Consider the following 22,895-nt stretch of genomic DNA (forward strand, 5'->3'; position numbering starts at 1 on the left):
ATACACTGATCAGCCATAACATTAAAACCACCTCCTTGTTTCTACACTCACTGTCCATTATATCAGCTCCACTTACCATATAGGAGCACTTTGTAGTTCTACAATTACTGACTGTAGTCCATCTGTTTCTCTACATACCTTTTTAGCCTGCTTTCACCCTGATCTTCAATGGTCATGACCCCCACAGAGCAGGTATTATTTAGGTGGTGGATCATTCTCAGCACTGCATTGACACTGACGTGGTGCTGGCATGAGTGGATCAGACACAGCAGTGCTGCTGGAGTTATTAAGTACTGTGTCCACTCACTGTCCACTCTATTAGACACTCCCACCTAGTTGGTCCACCTTGTAGATGTAAAGTCAGAGACGATCGCTCATCTATTGCTGCTGTTTAAGTTGGTCATCTTCTAGACCTTCATCAGTGGTCACAGGATGCACCCCATGGGGCGCTGTTGGCTATTCTCAGTCCAGCAGTGACAGTGAGGAGTTTAAAAACTCTGTCAGCTTTGCTCTGTCTGATACACTCATACCAACACAACACACACTAACACACCACCACCATGTCAGTGTCACTGCAGTGCTGAGAATGATCCACCACCCAAATAATACCTGCTCTGTGGTGGTCCTGTGGGGGTCCTGATCATTAAAGAACAGCATGAAAGGGGGCTAACAAAGCATGCAGAGAAACAGATGGACTACAGTCAGTAATTGTAGAACTACAAAGTGCTTCTATATGGTAAGTGGAACTGATAAAATCGTTTTTTGTGGTGTGTGTCAGAAAAGCAAGTAAAGGCTTTTTATTCAGGTAACATTTAATAATAGTTGAGGTAGAGGAAGCATGAAGGGTTTAGCGGTCGATTTCTTGGCACTGGGAGTGCTGGTAATGATTTATCCCCATATTATGAACCACTGATCACTTTAAATGCGTTCGAGCTATTAGTCTATTAAGGTCCATAAAGACATGGTTTGACCGGTTCAGTGTGAATGAACTTCAGAGGTTAGCACGAGCAATGACCTCAGTTCCATTTAAAACCTTTGAAATGAACTGGACCGTTGATTGTCATTATCAGAGCCTGAACTCACGGACGCTCTTTCAACTGAATAGGCATCAACTTCTACAGACAGAGTATTAATTATATAAAATAAACTAAGAGGAAGAGTATGGTTTTCGCAGTATGCACGTTGGTCCTGCTTAGGTGTAAAACAGCTTAGACTACGCATGTTGCCTTTATACAGTACATTATGGTATCTAAAATATACAAAACCAGCTATTGTTCTTGGGTGGCTGGTGGGTGGCCTCAAAGCAAGAAGGTCCTGGGTTTGATTCCCAGATGGAGCAGTCTGGGTCCTTTCTGTGTGGAGTTTGCAGTCCAAGGACATGCAGTCAGGTTAATTAGAGATACTTAAATTGCTCTTAGATGTGTGTGTGTGTGTGTGTGTGTGTGTGTGTTAAGGTGTGAATGTGTTTGTGTGTCTGCCCTGCGAAGGTCTGGTTTTTCTGGGTGTCTCCAGCACCCCCTGTGACCCTGATTAGGATAAGTGGCTCAGAAAGTGAGTGAGCTATCATTCCTGGCTCATGGTCCTAACCCGACCTGATAATGCATGTTCTTTCTATATCTAACATGAATACTTGACCATTTCCTTAATGGAACTCAAATATATGTCTAGTATCCAGTCTCCTCTCAGCTGGACTACAGCAACTCATTTAATGCAGGTCTTCCACCATCAGTTGTAACTGATTCAAACAACTGATTCTGAACTGATAACTCAAACACCCAAACTCCATTCCTGTTGTGTTCTCTTATCTGAGCTTCTGTAGCTGCCTGCATTCAACAATGAAAAATGACCTAAAATGACCTTTATGTCTATAAAGCAGAAATAGACAGTACTGCCCCAACCTACATTAAAGCACTGCTGAACGCTCTTGTGTACCTTGTACTCTTTTGAGTCGCAAGCCTGGCCCATCTTGATCCACCCCTTAGGACTCAGTGAAGACATAATGAAGCCCTTCTCACTTCTAACACCGAGGTGGTGGGACGGGTTTTTTTTTTGTCTGTTTGAGCAGCTTGGTGTCCTTAAAAGATGACCCAATTACTTTACACACCTTCTGTTGTCCTACCTATATATTGTCTTCTAATATTGCTTTAGCTTAGTGGTTTTAAGCGCTGTACGATGGCTGACCCTGCTCTTTGACCCCGGCTTTCAAATGAGCTGGAATATGCGAAAAAATGTTTGTTGTACTGTACACCTGTATATGTATACATGACAGAAATCATTCTATTCTATTTAAACACATTAACCGTTTTTATTCAAATGCACACATCTTGACTACTGGGGCAGCTTCAAGTACCATTGGTGGTACTCATACCCTAGTGTGAGAACAACTGTCTTAATGTAAGAAAATGTTTTCTGAGTAAAAAATAAAATACTTATGTAGGTCAGTCTGGGTAACAGTAAATGTATAGGTATTAACAGTATATACACTGATCAGACATAACATTAAAACCACCTCTTTGTTTCTACACTCACTGTCCATTTTATCAGCTCCAATTACCATATAGGAGTGCTTTGTTGTTCTACAATTACTGACTGTAGTCCATCTGTTTCTCTGCATGCTTTTCTAACCTGCTTTCACGCTGTTTTTCAATGGTCAGGGCCCCAACAGAGCAGGTATTATTTAGGTGGTGGATGATTCTCAGCACTGCAGTGACACTGACATGGTGGTGGTGTGTTAGTGTGTTTTGTGCTGGTGTGAGTGGATCAGACACAGCAGCACTGCTGGAGTTTTTAAATACCGTGTCCACTCACTGTCCACTCTATTAGACACTCCTACCTAGTGGTCCACCTTGTAGATGTAAAGTCAGAGACGATCGCTCATCTATTGCTGCTGTTTGAGTTGGTCATCTTCTAGACCTTCATCAGTGGTCAGAGGATGCTGCCTACAGGGCACTGTTGGCTGGATATTGTTGGTGGGTGGACTATTCACAGTCCAGCAGTGACAGTGAGGTGTTTAAAAACTCCAGCAGCGCTGCTGTGTCTGATCCACTCATACCAGCACAACACACACTAACACACCACCACCATGTCAGTGTCACTGCAGTGCTGAGAATGATCCACCACCCAAATAATACCTGCTCTGTAGTGGTCCTTTGGGGGTCCTGGTCATTAAAGAACAGCATGAAAGGGGGCTAACAAAGCATGCAGAGAAACAGATGGACTACAGTCAGTAATTGTAGAACTACAAAGTGGAGCTGATAAAATGGACAGAGTGTAGAAACAAGGAGGTGGTTTTAATGTTATGGCTGATTGGTGTGTGTGACACTAGGCAGTACACACTTGTTGATGCTCGATTACTTTCAGCGTGGATAACCTGTAAACTATGTTTGGCAGACACAGAGATATTGTTTTAAAGTTTTTAGTTTTTTGTTTTAAAGTTTTAAGTCATAAATTGATACGATTATTTTTACAAATCCAGCATTGATTTCTGTACCAGTAACAGTTACTCCAGCATTTCTACATATCAAAAACATACATATAAAAGTTGACAAACATAATTCTTTACAAATTAAAAACATTAACGGACAGCAAATGGTTAATAACATCCGTATAAAAACGATGCAAAGTTATATATATATATAATATTTTTCTTTGACATTTAAAATTCTATACCATTTCATATTTATTTATGCATTTGAGCTGATTTTGCAACAACCAGATAATATAATTAGTTATATTGTTGTTTAAAAACTAAACCGTCAATTTCACAGACACTCATATAGGATATGTACACCGATGAGGCATAACATTATGACCACCTTCCTAATATCCCCCTTTTGATGCCCCATACACAACAAACTGCAATGCACCATGTATTCTGACACCTTTCTATCAGAACCAGCATTAACTTCTTTAGCAATGTGAGCTACAGAGGCTCGTTTGTTGGATCAGACCACATTGGGCCATCGGTGAGTCTTGGCCGCCCATGACCCTGTCGCCGGTTTACCACTGTTCCTTCCTCGGGCCACTTTTGATAGATATTGACCACTGCAGACCGGGAACACCCCACTAGAGCTGCAGTTTTGGAGATGCTCTGACCCAGTCGTCTAGCCATCACAATTTGGCCCTTGTCAAACTCACTCAAATTCTTACGCTCGCCCATTTTTCCTGCTTCTAACATCAACTTTGAGGATAAAATGTTCACTCGCTGCCTAATATATCCCACCCACTAACAGGTGCCGTGATGAAGAGATAATCAGTGTTATTCACTTCACCTGTCAGTGGTCATAATGTTATGCCTGATCGGTGTATGTCATACAATTTTTTTTTGTGACTAAAATTTAATTTTCATTCATTTAACTGCTTTATTCTGGTTAAGGTCGCAGCTTGTTGGAAAACACTGGGCGCAAAGCAGTAATGACCTGGACAGGGTGCTAGTCCATCACAGGGTTTCAGCCACCACCCACTTCCCTCAGGACACCTGGCCAGCCAATAGCAGAGCTGTGATTTGTACCCACGGCAATGAGCTAGCATAATAGACCCTTGTGCTACCTGAGCGCCTATATTAAAAATGTTATAAACGTTTATCTTGGAAGTTTCTGTAAAGCAGTGACTTTAATATTCAATCTCTATTAGTTCACAATTTCCACAGTCCAAACTGTTAACAAATGGTTGGTCTGAAAACCATAGCAAAACCACTATATGAAAAAGACCAGTCATGATCTGCTGGTATATTTGTGATAAGCCGGGTGGTGGCAGGGTAGCTGAAAAATCTGAACTTTGTAGTTCTACAATTACTGACTGTAGTCCATCTGTGTCTCTGCGTGCTTTGTTAGCCCCCTTTCATGATGTTCTTTAATGATCAGGATCCTCCCAGGACCACTACAGAGCAGGTATTATTTGGGAGGTGGATCATTCTCAGCACTGCAGTGACACTGACATGGTGGTGGTGTGTTAGTGTGTGTTGTGCTGGTCCTGTGCGTCCTGTGACTACTGATGAAGGTCTAGAAGATGACCAACTCAAACAGCAGCAATAGATGAGCGATCGTCTCTGACTTTACATCTACAAGGTGGACCAACAAGGTAGGAGTGTCTAATAGAGTGGACAGTGAGTGGACACGGTATTTAAAAACTCCAGCAGCTCTGCTGTGTCTGATCCACTCATACCAGCACAACACACACTAACACACCACCACCATGTCAGTGTCAATGCAGTGCTGAGAATGATCCACCACCCAAATAATACCTGCTCTGTGGTGGTCCTGATGATTGAAGAACAGCATAAAAGGGGGCTAACAAAATATGCAGAGAAACAGAGGGACTACAGTCAGTAATTGTAGAACTTCAAGGTGCTTCTATATGGTAAGTGGGGCTGATAAATTGGACAGTGAGTGTAGAAACAAGGAGGTGGTTTTGACAGAAATGCATTAATCATTAATGTAAAACAAAAGTCCAGTCATATTCCAAAAACTTGAAAGCTTTTCAGACTCAGTGCTTAAAATCCAGTGTGAGAAAAACACTAATCAAGTTTCAAGTATACTCAACAACTTAAATTTACTTCTCTTAGCTGCCCATTGTTCATTGAAATGCCAACCAACTGAATCTTGTGTTCATGTGAAACAAACCATTTCATCTCCATATCCAACAGCAGTATGCTGATAACCATCAGTGAGCTCTTCTGGTCTGGACTGTTTTTTTCCAGTACATGAAAACTTAACGAAGAACAATTCACGCCATTGGTTTAGGCACGGAAGCTCCAGCTTCTCTGGAAAGGCTGCAAAGCATTCTTCTTTATGGCAAAAAAGTTCAGCTGGGGTTTGAGCCTCTGAGGCCTTTCGGGAAAAATCGCAGCTTCACTCTCAGGTGTAGGGAAGCGCCTGCGGTAGATATCTGGATGTGACCTCTGGAACTGGTAGTGTGAGAGAAAAATGTTAGTTGACACTAGGAGATTAATGCATAATCAAGTAATACTTAAAATGTGTAGATATGCTTAGTTATATAAGAAGTAAATAAAAATAAAATGCAGTGTTCCTTACATTTACTTTGACTAAGATATTTCATGTTTATTCTGCTCAACTTCATTTCATTTGTTAATATACCTCCATACCTGCATTTCAGGCCTGCAACGCATTCCAAAAAATGTTGGAACGGGGGCAATTTAGGGCTAGTAATGAGGTGAAAAAACTAAATAATGATGTGATTTCAAACAGGTGATGTTAACAGGTGATTGTAATCATGGTTTGGTACAAAAGCAGCATCCAGAAAAGGCTGAGTCTTTGATGAGCAAAGATGGCCAGACGGTACTGCATCAAGAACCGCCACTCAACAATAGCTGGTAAAACCACATGGGTGAGGGATTATTTCAGCAAACATTTGTCAAGCACTACAATACAGAGTTACATGCACAAATGCCACTTAAAACTTTACTGTGCAAAAAAGAAGCCTTATGTAAACCATGTCCAGAAGCGGCGTCGACTTCTCTGGGCTGGGAGGCATCTAGGATGGACCATCACACAGTGGAAACATGTATTGTGGTCAGATGAATCAGCATTCCAGGTCTTTTTTGGAATAAATGGATGCCGTGTGCTCCGGACCAAAGACGAAAAGGACCAAGTCCAAACGCCAGGGTCTGTCATGGTATGGGGCTGTGTCAGTGCCCTTGGCAAAGGTCATTTACACTTCTGTGGTGGCAGCATTAATGCAGAAAAGTACATTGAGATCTTAGAGCAACATATGCTGCCTTCAAGACGTCATCTTTTCCATAGACGTCCATGCATTTTTCAACAAGACAATGCAAAACCACCTGCTGCACACATTACAAAGGAATCGCTGCGGAAGAAGAGGGTACGGGTACTGGACTGGCCTGCCTGCAGTCCTGACCTGTCCCCAATAGAAAATGTGTGGAGAATTTTGAAACGGAACATGTGACAACGACGACCCTGTGCTGTTGTACATCTTAAGACGTGTTTGCAGGAAGAATGGGACAAAATAAAAGCTGAAAGTGTGGTGAAAAGGAAGGGCAACATTACAAAGTGGCAAATGCTTTACTGTCCCAACTTTTTTTGGAATGTGTTGCAAACCTGAAATGCAGGAATGGATGTTTATTTATAAATGAAATGAAGTTGAGCAGATAAAACATGAAATATCTCAGGTTCATCCTGTCTGCAATCAAATAAAAGTCAAAGTAAATGTAAGAAACTGTGTTTTTTTTTATTATTTACATTTTCCATGCTGTCCCAACTTTTACTGATTTGAGGTTGTACATGAAAAGTATACAGGCACATTTTCTTATTACTGAGTTTAGGCGTTTCAGTCACACCCATTCCTAAATACTGTCTGGAAAATAATGACATTAAATTATGCTTTCAACTGTTCAACATCCTGTTCCAGCATAATTGTCTTAATGGACCACGGTACATTTGGTCTGGTCTGGAGAAACTTTACAGGCTGCTGAAAGCTCTGACCTCAAACCCAGTAAACAATTTGGATGAACTGGAATGTCAGTTGTGCTTGACATAACATCTCCTCTGTGTACAGCGTTAAAGTGATTACCACAGACAATCATTTCAATGTGCGTCTGTAGACAGAGAAAGGGGCAACTCCATAGTGATGCTTATGATTCTGAAATAAGATCCAACAAGCTAATGGTCAGGTGTCCATATTAATGTGTCATACTGGAGAAGTGAACTAGGAAAGGGTTTCACTTTGAACATCCACTTCAGTAACTTTTTTTCTTTTTCCTTTTGTCTTGTACACCGATAAGGCATAACATTATGACCACCTCCTTGTTTCTACACTCACTGTCCATCTTATCAGCTCCACTTACCATATAAAAGCACTTTGTAGTACTACAATTACTGACTGTAGTCCATTTGTTTCTCTGCATGCTTTGTTAGCCCCCTTTCATGCTGTTCTTCAATGGTCAGGACCCCCACAGGACCCCCACAGAGCAGGTATTATTTGGGTGATGGATCATTCTCAGCACTGCAGTGACAATGACATGGTGGTTGTGTGTTAGTGTGTGTTGTGCTGGTATGAGTGGATCAGACACAGCAGCGCTGCTGGAGTTTTAAAACACCTCACCGTTACTGCTGGACTGAGAATAGTCCACCAACCAAAAATATCCAGCAGCACCCCAAGGCAGCGTTCTCTGACCACTAATGAAGGTCTACAAGATGACCAACTCAAACAGCAGCAATAGATGAGCGATCGTCTCTGACTTTACATCTACAAGGTGGACCAACTAGGTGGACAGAGTGGACAGTGAGTCGACACGGTATTTAAAAACTCCAGCAGCATTGCTGTGTCGTCCACTCATACCAGCACAACACACACTAACACACCACCACCATGTCATTGTCACTGCACAAATAATACCTGCTCTGTGGGGATCCTGACCATTGAAGAACAGCATGAAAGGGGGCTAACAAAGCATGCAGAGAAACAGATGGACTACAGTCAGTAATTGTAGAACTACAAAGTGCTACAATGTGTGTAGAAACAAGGAGGTGGTTTTAATGTTATGGCTGATCAGTGCAAGTGGCATTAATTACGCTTTACATTTTTTTTATTATAGCATCTTTGTTAAACAGATTTTGGTCAGTAACGCTTCAAAACAATGATGTCGACCAGCCATACGGTACTCTATATTAGGGAGCAAAGTGTCCCAAAGCGGGCCATATGGGTGGTGCCAAAAAAAGCGCAGACCACTGATTGGTCAAAAGTCCCTTCAACTTGAACCCTTCAACTTCCTATGGTTTGGGATCTCACTTAAAATTTCAGAATTTCCTATGTGGTCCACTTACTGGGGTAGCACACACCTTCCTCAACACGTGTAAAGCTGTGAACAGCATCTTTTCACTATACAGTCAAACACTCTAACATACACTATAGTGCCAAAAGTATTCACTCGTCTGCCTTCGCACGCATATGAACTTGAGTGACGTCCCATTCTTAATCCATAGGGTTTAATATGATGTCGGCCCACCCTTTGCAGCTATAACAGCTTTAACTCTTCTGGGAAGGCTTTCCACAAGGATTAGGAGTGTGTTTATGGGAATTTTTGACCATCCTTCCAGAAGCGCATTTGTGAGGTCAGACACTGATGTCTTTATGGACCTTGCTTTGTGCACTGGTGCGCAGTCATGTTAGAACAGGAAGGGGCCATCCCCAAACTGTTCCCACAAAGTTGGGAGCATGAAATTGTCCAAAAGCATTAAGAGTTCCTTTCACTGGAACTAAGGGGCCGAGCCCGACTCCTGAAAAACAACCCCACACCATAATCCCCCCTCCACCAAACTTTACACTTGGCGCAATGCAGTCAGACAAGTAGCGTTCTCCTGGCAACCGCCAAACCCGGACTCTTCCGTCGGATTGCCAAACGAAGTAGCGTGATTCATCACTACAGAGAACACGTCTCCACTTTGTTATAATACCATTGACAGTTGACTATGGAATATTTAGTCACGACTGGTACCACAATGGAATTCACTGAGCTCCTGAGAGCGACCCGTTCTTTCACTAATGTTTGTAGAAGCAGTCTGCATGTCTAGGTGCTTGGTTTTATACACCTGTGGCCATGGAAGTGATTGGAACACCTGAATTCAATGATTTGGATGGGTGAGTGAATACTTTTGGCAATATAGTGTATCTGGATGATCATAAATTTTTTTCTCACCTGTTTAAGTTTTTTCTTCTTGTCCTTTATGGACATGGCCTTATCATGAATTATGTTTTCCAAAAGCTCTATTATTGCACCCTGAGAGCCTGTGACTCTCTGCTCCTCAAACTGCTGCTTGCTAATTTGTCTGCAGTAAGCATACGGTGTAGATTCCAGCGTGGAGTCTGTGTCAGCTCCGGCATACTTGATCTAATAAACACAGCAAAATGAGAGGAACTTTAGTCTGTATCCTGTAACAGTTATAATACTTACAGTGTAGTCTATTATATATTGCTTAGAGTTTCAGATCTCTGTACAAAATAAAAAGCAAAAAATAATTATAACCCCAAATCAGAAAAAGTTGGGAAAGCATGGAAAATGCAAATAATAAAAAAACTGAGTTTCTTACATCTACTTTGACTTTTATTTCATTGCAGACAGGATGAACCTGAGATATTTCATGTTTTGTCTGCTCAACTTCATTTCATTTATTAATAAACAACACATTCCAAAAAAAAGGTTGGGACAGTAAAGCATTTACTACTTTGTAATGTTGTCATTCCTTTTCACCGCACTTAAAAGACGTTTTGGCACAGAGGAGACCAAGTGATTTAGTGTTTCAGCTTTTATTTTGTCCCATTCTTCCTGCAAACACGTCTTAAGATGTGCAACAGTACGGGGTCGTCGTTGTCGCATTTTTCATTTCAAAATTCTCCACACATTCTCTATTAAGGGCAGGTCAGGACTGCAGGCAGGCCAGTCCAGTACTCGTACCCTCTTCTTCCGCAGCCATGCCTTTGTAATGTGTGCAGCATGTGGTTTTGTATTGTCTTGTTGAAAAATGCATGGACGTCCCTGGAAAAGATGACGTCTTGAAGGCAGCACGTGTTGCTCTAAGATCTCAATGTACTTTTCTGCATTAATGCTGCCATCACAGAAGTGTAAATGACCTTTGCCAAGGGCACTGACACAGCCCCATGGAATGCTGATTCATCTGACCACAATACACATTTCCACTGTGTGATGGTCCATCCTAAATGCCTCCGAGCCCAGAGAAGTTGATGCTGCTTCTGGACATGGTTAATCCTAAGGCTTCTTTTTTGCACAGTAAAGTTTTAAGTGGCATTTGTGCATGTAACTCTGTATTGTAGTGCTTGACAAAGGTTTGCCAAAATAATCCCTCACCCATGTGGTTTTATACATTGTTTTTAAACATTTCAATAATTTTCTCACGCATTTGTTGATAAACTGGAGATCCTCTGGTCATCTTTGCTCATCAAAGACTCAGCCTTTCCTGGATGCTGCTTTTGTACCAAACCATGATTACAATCGCCAGTTTGAAATCACATCATTATTTAGTTTTTACACCTCATTACTAGCCATAAATTTTCCCCGTCCCAACTTTTTTTGGAATGTGTTGCAGGCCTGAAATGCAGGAATGGATGTTTATTAATAAATGAAATGAAGTTGAGCAGACAAAACATGAAATATCTCAGGTTCAAACTGTCTGCAATGAAATAAAAGTCAAAGTAAATGTAAGGAACTGTTTTTATTTTATTTGCATTTTTCATACTGTCCCAACTTTTGGGGTTTGTGGTTGTAGTTTGTGTGTTTGTACAGGTTTAGTCTAATATTGAATTGTCACAAATAATAAGAGCTTAAATATAAATAACAATGATATTAATAATAATCTTCATTTTAAAACATAATATTAAATTGTAATAAAAACGTTAGGTTGAAAGCAAGTATACACCATGTGGCCAAAAGTATTTGGACACCCATCCTAATTCTTATGTTGTGGCCTTGTGGATCTGCACCTGTGCACCATTTCTGGTCTGTTACTGTACTCAATAATGATTTTCTGCATCCTTGTAATTTATGCTGAATAATAGAGAATTAATCCAAAAATAACATTAAAGTAATTTATTCTTTATTTCCTCAAGCTTTTATGGTTAATAAAATATTCTGATTTATTCCCGGTGCACACGCATGTGTCAAACCTGAGCCCTGCGCAGATGGGACAGATGCTCCTCAACAGATCTCTGTAATTCAGCGGGGACCTTCAGTACTCCCTCATGGTTGTCCATCATGAAGGTGACCAGCTTGGTGGCCAATAGCTCGTCCAGGTCCACTTCATCTGGTGAACATAAAATGCAGTGAGAGAACGTCTGCACCATCTGTGAAGAAAAAAAAAAAAAAAAAAAAAACGTTTATTCCACTAGTAAGACCATATGAGCCACAACATTTAACATGTAGTACACTATATTAGTAACACTATATTACATAGAGTCGGTGGTAGCTTAGCAATTAAGGTACTGGACTAGTAATCAGAGGGTTGCCAGATTAAGCCCCACCATTGCAAAGTTGCCACTGTTGGGCTGCTGAGCAAAACCCTTGACCCTTAATTGTTTAAATTGTATTCAGTTAAAACTGGAAATCTAAATAGAGTCCATGTCAAAAGAGTATGTACACTTGGAAGGGACATGTACACTACTTTGATAAATATACACTGATCAGCCATAACATTAAAACCACCTCCTTGTTTCTACACTCCACTTACCATATAGAAGCACTTTCACCCTGTTCTTCAATGGTCAGGACCCCCTACAGGACCACCACAGAGCAGGTATTATTTAGGTGTTGGATCATTCTCAGCACTGCAGTGACACTGACATGGTGGTGGTGTGTTAGTGTGTGTCGTGCTGGTATGAGTGGATCAGACACAGCAGCGCTGCTGGAGTTTTTAAATACCGTGTCCACTCACTGTCCACTCTATTAGACACTCCTACCTAGTTGGTCCACCTTGTATATGTAAAGTCAGAGACGATCGCTCATCTATTGCTGCTGTTTGAGTTGGTCATCTTGTAAACCTTCATCAGTGGTCACAAGACGCTGCCCACTGGGCACTGTTGGCTGGATGTTTTTGGTTGGTGGACTATTCTCAGTCTAGCAGTGACAGTGAGGTGTTTAAAAACTCCAGCAGCGCTGCTGTGTCTTATCCACTCATACCAGCACAACACACACTAACACACCACCACCATGTCAGTGTCACTGCAGTGCTGAGAATGATCCACCACCTAAATTATACCTGCTCTGTGGTGGTCCTGACCATTGAAGAACAGCATGAAAGGGGGCTAACAAGACATGCAGAGAAACAGATGGACTAGTCAGTAATTGAAGAACTACAAAGTGCTCCTATATGGTAAGTGGAGCTTATGAAATGGACAGTGAGTGTAGTGGACACCTGAACATGTGCTTGTTTAGCATTCTGTTCCAAAATCATTGATTAACATTTTTGAGTGTGTATATAGGAATTGACGCTCATTTAGTCACAAGAACATTTGTGAGCTCAGGCACTGGTGTTGGACGGGAAGGCTTGGCTCACAATCAACATTCCAATTCATCCCAAATATGGTCAAAGAGAGAAAGTTGAGGTTTGGGTTTTGTGCAGACCTTTAACGTTGCTTCGCACCAAACTCATCAAAAAAGGGCCTTATCCAAAGTCAAAGGCATAGAATTGTATTCACACTTTAAAATGGTATACTTTACCTCGATTTCCCCCCTTTATATCCCAATCTAGTCATTTCCAATTACTTATGGTTATCTGCTGCCCCTTGCACAATTCCTAATTTGATTAAGGAGAGACGGATTACCACACGTCCCCTCTGACACGTGTCCAATCTGCGGTCGCTCCTTACCACCTGGCTGAGAAATCCATGCTAATGCCCCCCCCCCCCCCCCTTCCCCATTCACGCAGGTGCTCGGTTGAGTCCCTGAGATCTCATATCGCCGTGGCCTGCCTATCCGACCTGCCTCCCTCAAACACGACCATTTGTGTTTGTGTGGATGCCCCGCTGAGATTCAAACTTGCCAGTATGTCATCGTGTTCGATCACTGAACCCACCAAGCGCCCCTTCTTGACACGGGCGGCACTGTGGCTAAGTGGGTAGCACTGTCGCCTCACAGCAAGAAGGTCCCGGGTTCGATCCCCAGGTGGGGCTGTCCGGGTTTCTGTGTGGAGTTTGCATGTTCTCCCCGTGTCTGCGTGGGTTTACTCCGGGTGCTCCGGTTTCCTCCCACAGTCCAAAGACATGCAAGTGAGGTGAATTGGAGATACCAAATTGTCCATGACTGTGTTCGATATAACCTTGTGAACTGATGAACCTTGTGTGATAAGTAGCTACCGTTTCCTGTCATGAATGTAACCAACGTGTAAAACATGACGTTAAAATCCTAATAAAACAAACAAAAAAAACATCTTGGCACTTGTAAATTACCAGTGTGCGTGTTCCTATGGCATCATTAAGAGGAGGAAGGGCATGGTTGTTACAGGTTTTAGTCATCAGACGCATTAACAGCTGCAGTTTGCGGCGGTTGGCAGGAGGCAGAAGGAGGCAGCAGACCTGTAGCGCTTCAACCGCGATCTGCTGACTTGGAAAAAGTCCTAAAGGGAGGAAGAAAGAAAGGGAAGATGCATTAAAACAGTGTTTGATAATAAATGCTCTTATCTTCTTGGCCTGTCTTCGTAGATGAAGATTTATGATGGGGGATGTTCACGTCTGCTGCAGACGTGGACAGTAACAACAAATAAGCTTAAGATCAATCCTTAAGTTGAAATGTTGTTTTCTACACTGGATCAGGATCTACGGTTCTAGGATTGTACTACAAACATCTTCATTCTAAAGCTTTCAGAGAAAGCGTAGTACCACAAAGCTTAGTCATAGTACCCAGAGTTATTGGAAGACGGCTGGTTTCACACCTATAATCACAATTAGGCTTAAGGCAGCAATAAGCTTTCTCAGAAGTGCATCTGAGATCAGCGTAAAGCAAACACATTCCAGTCATGTTTCAAAATCCATTTTAAATACACTATATAGCCAAAAGTATGTGGATACCTTGTCGAGAGCTTGTTGGGCATCCCATTTCAAAAGCATGTGCATTAATATGAAGTTGGAGAATAACTGAGACTAATTACTAAAATAGAAGATGAATGAGCTTGCATGGCCTAGGCAACATATTGACAGATTGGTGCAGAATTAAAACACTGTAACCTAAAAGATTATAATTCATTACCATAAATGGCTCAGAGCTGTAATTAATTGCTATTAATTTAAGGTGTTAAAATACTAATGAACTGTTAAACCTATTTCAGACATATTTGTACAAAAACATGCACTGTAATGATGCACCACAAGACAGTTAAAAATCGGTGCACATGTGCCACGATTCGAATCGATTATTCATTTAGGATGAATCGATATTCACTTTAAACAGCAGAAGGCACTGGTGCTATTCACCTCGCCTGGTTGACGGCACTTCACAAAGTTGCCAGGTAGGGGATTTTCCAGCCAAATGTATTTATGTGAGGATATTTTCTTGATTTGTATTATTCATTTATTTATATGATGTTGGATTTGTTTTAACATTTTATTTCAGTTTGTTAACACAGTAAGCATTATTTGGCATAGTTTGTACCTACCTCAGAAATAAAAGGGCATTCATTATTAAGATAAATAAAAGATAAGCACAAATACAGTATTTTTTTTTTTTTAATGCATTTTCTCCCCCTTTTCTCCCTTTTTAGCATGTCCAATTGCATCATGCTTCCTATCTGCCTATGCCAATCCCTGCTCTGACCGAGGAGATCGAAGCTAACTCACGCCCCCTGACATGTGGGCAGCAAGCCGTATGCATCTTATCACCCACACAGTGTTGTGCCACCTAGCGTTGTGTACGGAGAGACACACCCTAAGAGCACTCTTTCCTCATCTCTGTGCAGGTGCGATCAATCAGCCAGCAGAGGTCGTAATTGCATTAGTTATGAGAGAGAGACCCTATCCGGCTTATCCCACCCATATCTGAACAACAGGCCAATCGTTGTTCATGTGGCTGCTCAGCCTAGCCGGCAGGCAGAGCTGAGATTCGATACGATGTATTTGAGATCCCAGCTCTGGTTCCAGCGTGTGTTTTTGACCTGAGCGTCCCATGTGAGGATACTTTCTTTATTTGTATTATTCATTTATTTATATAATGTTGGATTTGTTTTAAAATTTTATTTCAGTTTTTTTACACAATAAGCATTATTTGGCGTAGTTTGTACCTACCTCAGAAATAATAGGGCATTAATTGTTTAGATAAATGAAAGATAAGCACAAATACAGTATTTTATTTTATTTTTTTAAGAGAAATAATAAAAGGAAACTGTCATAATTTATCTTCAATTTCATTTTGTTTAAAAAAAATCAGGAAAAAATCGTATCATGAACCCAGTATCGTGAATCGTATCGCATCGTCGGTAGAGTGTATCGTTACATCCCTAGTAGTTAAGCTCTGCAATACTAAAGTCCTTGCACAGTCTAAACTACATCTATAATTACTGTTTGATATCAGTGTTCTTGTATTTTTTGTATCTTACCCAGAATGCTGACAAAAATTTCATATAACTGGAACGTCATCAGCGGCTCCTTTAATCTCTGAAAGTGTTCAGCAACTGTTCTAAAAACATCTCGCTCAAAACCAGGATAGATGGTTTGATTGCTGTCATTTCCATTCGGCCCTGAAATAACATCAAATTTAAGACATTATTACAAACCCATATTCCTAAAAAAAATTGGGACAATTTTAATATTAATAGGACATTTTAATAGGAAACATACTGGACTGCAGGCAGGTCAGTCAATCACAAGCACCCAGCATCTACAAAGCCACGCTGTTGTAGCACAAGCAGAATGAGGCCTGGCATTGTCTTGCTTTAATAACCATTGACATCACATTACAAAAAAAAAAAACCACATTGACGGCATTGGGGTCGATGGGGTGCTGAAGCCTATCCCAGCTCTTTAATGGGCACAAGGCACATAGTACCACCCGGAATGGTAGGCCAGTCCGTCGCAGGGCAGACACACATACACACACACCCATTTACCTATAGGGCAATTCAGTGTCTCCAATTATCCTGACTGCATGTTTTTGGACCGTGGGAGGAAACCAGAGCTCCCGGAAGAAACCCATGCACACACGGGGAGAACATGCAAACTCCGCACAGAAAGGACCCGGACCGCCCCGCCTGGGGATCGAACCCGGGACCTTCTTGCGGTGAGGCGACAGTGCTACCCAGTGCTTGCTTGGAAGCTGGGATTAGAGCTCAGGGTCAGCCATTGTATGGCACCCCTGGAGCACAGAGGGTTAAGTGCCTGGCTCAAGGGCCCAACAGTGGCTGCATGGCAGAGCTGGGAGGACTTGAACTCTTAACCTTTCAGTTGCTAGCCCAAAGTTGCTTTTGTGTCCAATGGTACACATAATCAAGCCACTCATGCAGTGGGGCACTGTTGCATCCCATATTATGCACTTCACATTGCTGTCTGTTTTTATTCATATTTTCATAGTGTCACAACCTTTTTGGACTTTGGGTTTGTACAAGTAGTCTAAGTCAACAAGAGGCAATTTTGACAACTGACTGTCAGCTTAGATTTCATTATAGTGACATTTCATACTCACAGTTTGCTAAGCACTTCATTGCAGATAAAACCCAGTGTGGTAAGTCCTCTGTAAAACAGCAGATGGCACCAATGTAAAGCAAATATAGACCACAAACACGTTCTAGTTCATTTTAACGTGAACTTTTATACAACCCCAAATCAGAAAAAGTTGGGACAGCTTGGGAAATGCAAATAATAAAAAACACAGAGTTTCTTACATTTATTTTGACTTTTGTTTGATTGCAGACAGGATGAACCTGAGATATTTCATTTTTTTTCGGATCAACTTTGCCATTCCTTTTCACCACACTTAAAAGACGTTTAGGCACCAAGGATACCAAGTGATTTAGTGTTTCAGCTTTTTTATTTTTGTCTCATTCTCCATGCAAACACGTCTTAAGATGTGCAACAGTCCAGTACGCTCTTCTTCCGCAGCCATGCCTTTGTAATGTGTGCATGGACGTCCCTGGAAAAGATGACGTCTTGAAGGCAGCATTTATTGCTCTAAGATCTCAATGTACTTTTCTGCATTAATGCTGCCATTACAGAAGTGTAAATGACCTTTGCCAAGGGCACTGACACATCCCCATACCATTAGTGTTGCTGATAACAGTCTGGATGGTCCTTTTCATCTTTGGTCCAGAGCATCCATTTTTTCCAAAAAAAGACCTGGAATGCTGATTCATCCGACCACAGTATATTTTTCCACTGTGTGATGGTCCATCCTAGATGCCTCTGAGCCCAGAGAAGTCGACGCCGCTTCTGGACATGGTTAACATAAGGCTTCTTTTTTGCACAGTAAAGTTTTAAGTGGTATTTGTGCATGTAACTCTGTATTGTAGTGCTTGACAAAGGTTTGCCAAAGTAATCCCTCACCCATGTGGTTATATCAGCTATTGTTGAGTGGCGGTTCTTGATGCAGTGCCGTCTGAGGGATCGAAGATCACGGGCGTTCAGCTTAAGCTTGCACCCTTGGCCTTTACGCACTGAAATTCCTCCCTGTTTCTTGAATCGTTTAATGATATTATGCACTGTAGAGGGAGAAATATGCAAATCCCTTCCAATCTTTCTGTGAGGTTCATTGTTTTTAAACATTTCAATCATTTTCTCACACATTTGTTGACAAACTGGGGATCCTCTGATCATCTTTGCTCTTCAAAGACACCTGTTGACATCAGCTGTTTGGAATCACATCATTATTTAGTTTTTTCACCTCATTACTAGCCATAAATTGTCCACGTCCCAACTTTTTCTGGAATGTGTTGCAGGCCTAAAATGCAGGAATGGATGTTTATTAACAAATGAATCGAAGTTGAGCAGACAAAACATGAAATATCTTGGGTTCGAACTGTCTGCAATCAAATAAAAGTCAAAGTTAATGTAAGGAACTTTGTTTTCATTTTATTTGCATTTTCCATACTGTCCCAACTTTATCTGATTTGGGGTTGTATTGTACTTCCTTACCTGCTTTGTTTTTCAGTACGACGATGCCTTGTTTGTTGACACTGAATACATTGTGAACAATGTGTTTTGAGCTCAGGAGCTTGGCATCAAGAACCCCGTCCAAAGTCTGAAGCCCCAGAACACGCTGTAAACTAATTACCAGCAGAGTTAGTCACATGTTAAAAAACATATATAAAGAATAGATACATTTTTAGATTTCTTACTGAGCCAATGTCATCGACTTCCATATCTGATCCACGTGCTTTGGTGTGACCTCTCTTTTCCGAATCAGTTTACATTCTGGCACTTCTCCTATCGCAATACTGTGTCTTTTGTTCCATGACTGAGAATTCTAAAAAAAAAAAAAAAAAAAAAAAAAAAAGAATGTCCTTTTTTTTTAATGAAAAATCTTCTCTGACCCAAAATGTAAACAAGCTTTAGATATTTTATCTCAGAGCTCTTACCAAAGAGAGAGGCTTCATTGGAATCTTAGTGGGCATGTCTTCATAATCATCCCATCGCAGGACAGGTGGAATAAAGCTTCTCTGTGATACAGGGACACGCTGAGGGACAGGCTTGAGAGGTGACTGTGGAGGAAATCTTAAGTGACAGGAAAGTGTAGATAATAAATGGCTTATTTTTATGTACGCTATATGGCCATAACATTAAAACCACCTCCTTGTCCATTTTATCAGTGCCACTTACCATATAGAAGCACTTTGTAGTTCTACAATTACTGACTGTAGTCCATCTGTTTCTCTACATACCTTTTTAGCCTGCTTTCACCCTGTTCTTCAATGGTCAGGACTCCCACAAGACCACCACAGAGCAGGTATTATTTAGGTCTTGGATCATTCTCAGCACTGCAGTGACACTGACATGGTGGTGGTATGTTAGTGTGTGTTGTGCTTGTATGAGTGGATCAGACACAGCAGCGCTGCTGGAGTTTTTAAATAAGTGTCCACTCACTGTCCACTCTATTAGACACTCCTACCTAGTTGGTCCACCTTGTAGATGTAAAGTCAGAGACGATCGCTCATCTATTGCTGCTGTTTGAGTTGGTCATCTTCTAGACCTTCATCAGTGGTCACAGGACGCTGCCCACGGGGCACTGTTGGCTGGATATTTTTGGTTGGTGGACTATTCTCAGTCCAGCAGTGACAGTGAGGCTGCTGTGTCTTATCCACTCATACCAGCACAACACACACTAACACACCCACCCAAATAATACCTACTCTGTAGTGGTCCTGACCATTGGAAAAACAGCATGAAAGGGGGCTAACAAAGCATGCAGAGAAACAGATGGACTACAGTCAGTAATTGTAGAGCTACAAAGTGCTCCTATATGGTAAGTGGAGCTGATAAAATGGACAGTGAGTGTAAAAACAAGGAGGTGGTTTTAATGTTAGGGCTGATCAGTGTATATACTTGTTAGCAATCTGAATGGCTGAAGCATCCAACCTCAATAATTAAAAGGTGTCCGCATAATTCAGGTGTTTAAAAAAAAAAAAAGAAGCTAATTTTACAAAAAAACTGAGCACCGCACCTATACAAACGTCCGTTGTCGTCAAAGTCTTCTTTACCATAGCGTCCTTTAACATCTTCGATGACATGGTTTTTAAGAAACTTCCTCAGCAGTTGAAGAGACTGGTAGCGCGTTACCTCAGGCCCAAAGTTCTGGTTACGCCTCAGTAGTTCATGGAGATGATCGACAGCTGCAGAACCAGTGAAGCTGTTATCATAGCACCGAAAATGAGCCCAGTGTTTTCTTCGTGGCATCCCTCCACGAAAAAGCTTGATGGTTTCATTCCACTGAAAAATACACATAAAACATCCTGAGAACAGCAGGTATTACCCTGTGAATTGTATATTGGCAATGTAAGAACCTTTGGAGTGGTGACTAGATCTGGACTTGTGCCAAGGCAAAAATTTTTGTATCAATCAAGTACTATATACAGTACAGTTACAAACAGTTTCTAATGATAATGATTTATTTTGGTTGTCCTATAAATAGCCACTACCACAGATGGGACTTATATGTGTCCCATCTATGGCTAGGTTCACATTATGCTATTTGAACCCCAGAGCCTAAGCACAACATTGGCTTTTATCATTATGCCCCACCAGCTTACAATTATAGATCACTGATCAGCCATAACATTAAAACCACCTCCTTGTTTCTGTTCAATTTATCAGCTCCACTTACCATATAGAAGTTACAGACAGTTACAGACTGTAGTCCATCTATTTCTCTACATACCTTTTTAGCCTGCTTTCACCCTGATCTTCAATGGTCAGGACCCCCACAGAGCAGGTATTATTTAGGTGGTGGATCGTTCTCAGCACTTCAGTGACAATGACATGGTGGTGGTGTGTTAGTGTGTGTTGTGCTGGTATGTGTTGTGCTGGTATGAGAGAATCAAACAAAGCAGCGCTGCTGGAGTTGTTAAATACTGTGACCACTCACTGTCCACTCTATTAGACACTACCTACCTAGTTGGTCCGTCTTGTAGATGTAAGGTCAGAGACGATCGCTCATCTATTGCTGCTGTTTGAGTTGGTCATCTTCTAGACCTTCATCAGTGGTCACAGGACACTGCCCATGAGGTTCTGTTGGCTGGATATATTTGGTTGGTGGACTATTCACAGTCCAGCAGTGACAGTGAGGTGTTTAAAAACTCCGGCAGCACTGCTGTGTCTGATCCACTCATACTAGCACAACACACACTAACACACCACCACCATGTCAGTGTCACTGCAGTGCTGAGAATGATCCACCACCCAAATAATACCTGCTCTGTGGTGGTCCTGTGGGGGTCCTGACCATTGAAGAACAGCATGAAAGGGGGCTAACGAAGCATGTAGAGAAACAGATGGACTACAGTCAGTAATTGTAGAACTACAAAGTGCTCCTATATGGTAAGTGGAGCTGATAAAATGGATAGTTAGTGTTGAAACAAGGGGGTGGTTTTAATGTTATGGCTGATCAGTGTATAGGTAGCACATCTCGATAGATCTGTATGTTATTATAGCACAGAATTATACGCGTTTCACTTAACGAGTCGAAACAGATGTGCGCATGCGCGGTAGGACATCTCGATGGGTAGGATAAATCGACAGAACACACACACACATCTGGATTATAGTTATATAGGTAATTGTACTTTTTTTTGATCATTTTATTCCACAGTCCTTATGTTTATGATATATACAGTGCTTGTTGGGTTTTAATGGTCAGTTAAGGAGACATTTTGGCTACAAAGACCAATTTATTAATAGCACGGTATATAAACAGTAGGTCCAAAGTTTACATTCCTGCTTAACTTAGGGTTCATTTACGAGTTTAAATATAAATATTTATAATTAAATATTTTTCAAGTTTAAATATAAATGATGGAGCACACACATTAAAGTTAGTGTTACTGATTAAGCCAGATAAATACTTACTGCTGCTGAAACTTACCAGCTTTGTTGCCCTGTACGGACCCGGACCGATCATATCTCCGTCCATTTGATTCCAGTGATGTGATGTTTAACCGACAATGTAAACGTTTAATAAAGTATATAAACAGATTAGCTTCATCTACGCCATTGTTATGTACTTTTAACCACTTTTAGCCAGACTATTAGTTTTGAAACTGGACACACTTCTTCCTACTATGCGATTGGGCAACACAACCAGTCACGTGACTGAGCGGTACTGCTATATATGGGCATCCTTGGTAAGGTTAACAAACTAGTGGTGGTAGATTCGGTTCATTTTATGGACTCGGGTTAATGTGATTCGGTTCACTCGAGTCCACCACCCATCCGTCCAATAAATACAATAAATTACCACTGTAAGGATCCACAGACACATTATTAGGGTACAGATGTTTAATGGTCCTGACAATTGGTCCTGGTCAATCATAGTGGTTTATAAAGGACAACATGGATGAGCCAAAAGCATGTGTACACCTGCCCGTGAGGTTGTTAGACATCAACATTAATATTGAGTTGTGTATGTGGGAATTTGTGCCTGTTCAGTGAGAAGCCTTTATCAGATCAGGCACTCACTTTGGCTTGGCAGATCACGCTTGGCTTGCGGTCGGCATTCCAGTTTATCCTAAACAGGGCCGGCGGCCCCCAAGTGCAACGCAAGCAAAGGCTTTTTTTTATTATTATTATCTCTGAACCTGTAACAGGGCGAGCGGAATTAGAAAGCGGTTGGTTATTATTTTAAGTAGTGTTCACTTTTAGTCTTAGTAACGCCGTGTGTGCGCAGGTTATATCAGCATTACAATGTGTTTAATACATTGCTGTTTGAGTAGTGCAGTGGG

The 22,895-nt window shown here is 41.4% G+C and overlaps 1 protein-coding gene across 2 annotated transcripts; it reads right to left on the reverse strand.

Annotated features, from left to right (window-relative positions):
* Positions 1–5,541: 5,541 nt before the first annotated feature.
* On the reverse strand, positions 5,542–22,087 carry depdc1b (DEP domain containing 1B). Of its 2 annotated transcripts, XM_063014191.1 has the most exons (11): positions 22,040–22,087; positions 20,123–20,388; positions 19,041–19,176; positions 18,801–18,928; positions 18,598–18,728; positions 17,153–17,200; positions 16,071–16,211; positions 13,933–14,099; positions 11,656–11,832; positions 9,674–9,865; positions 5,542–5,905 (listed from the first exon to the last, which is right to left on the reverse strand). In XM_063014191.1, exons 1-11 carry the CDS (start codon positions 22,085–22,087, stop codon positions 5,738–5,740), a joined length of 1,602 nt encoding a protein of 533 aa, XP_062870261.1. In that variant the 3' UTR covers positions 5,542–5,737. The 2 variants fall into 2 exon arrangements, with proteins under 2 accessions (XP_062870261.1, XP_062870262.1); XM_063014192.1 differs by lacking the exon at positions 9,674–9,865.
* Between the last annotated feature and the right edge of the window lie 808 nt (positions 22,088–22,895).

This window comes from Trichomycterus rosablanca, chromosome 18 (genome assembly GCF_030014385.1).
Source record: "Trichomycterus rosablanca isolate fTriRos1 chromosome 18, fTriRos1.hap1, whole genome shotgun sequence".
Classification (NCBI taxonomy): Eukaryota; Metazoa; Chordata; class Actinopteri; order Siluriformes; family Trichomycteridae; genus Trichomycterus; species Trichomycterus rosablanca.

Excerpts from the sequence above, each read along its gene's own strand:
- depdc1b (XM_063014191.1), bottom strand. The coding sequence starts at position 22,087 with ATGGACGGAGATATGATCGGTCCGGGTCCGTACAGGGCAACAAAGCTG. Across the intron at positions 11,833-13,932 it reads CCATAGGAACACGCACACTG|ATGGTGCAGACGTTCTCTCA; the intron begins GTAATTTACAAG and ends TTTTCTTCACAG. Across the intron at positions 5,906-9,673 it reads AGAAGAAAAAACTTAAACAG|TTCCAGAGGTCACATCCAGA; the intron begins GTGAGAAAAAAA and ends TCACACTACCAG.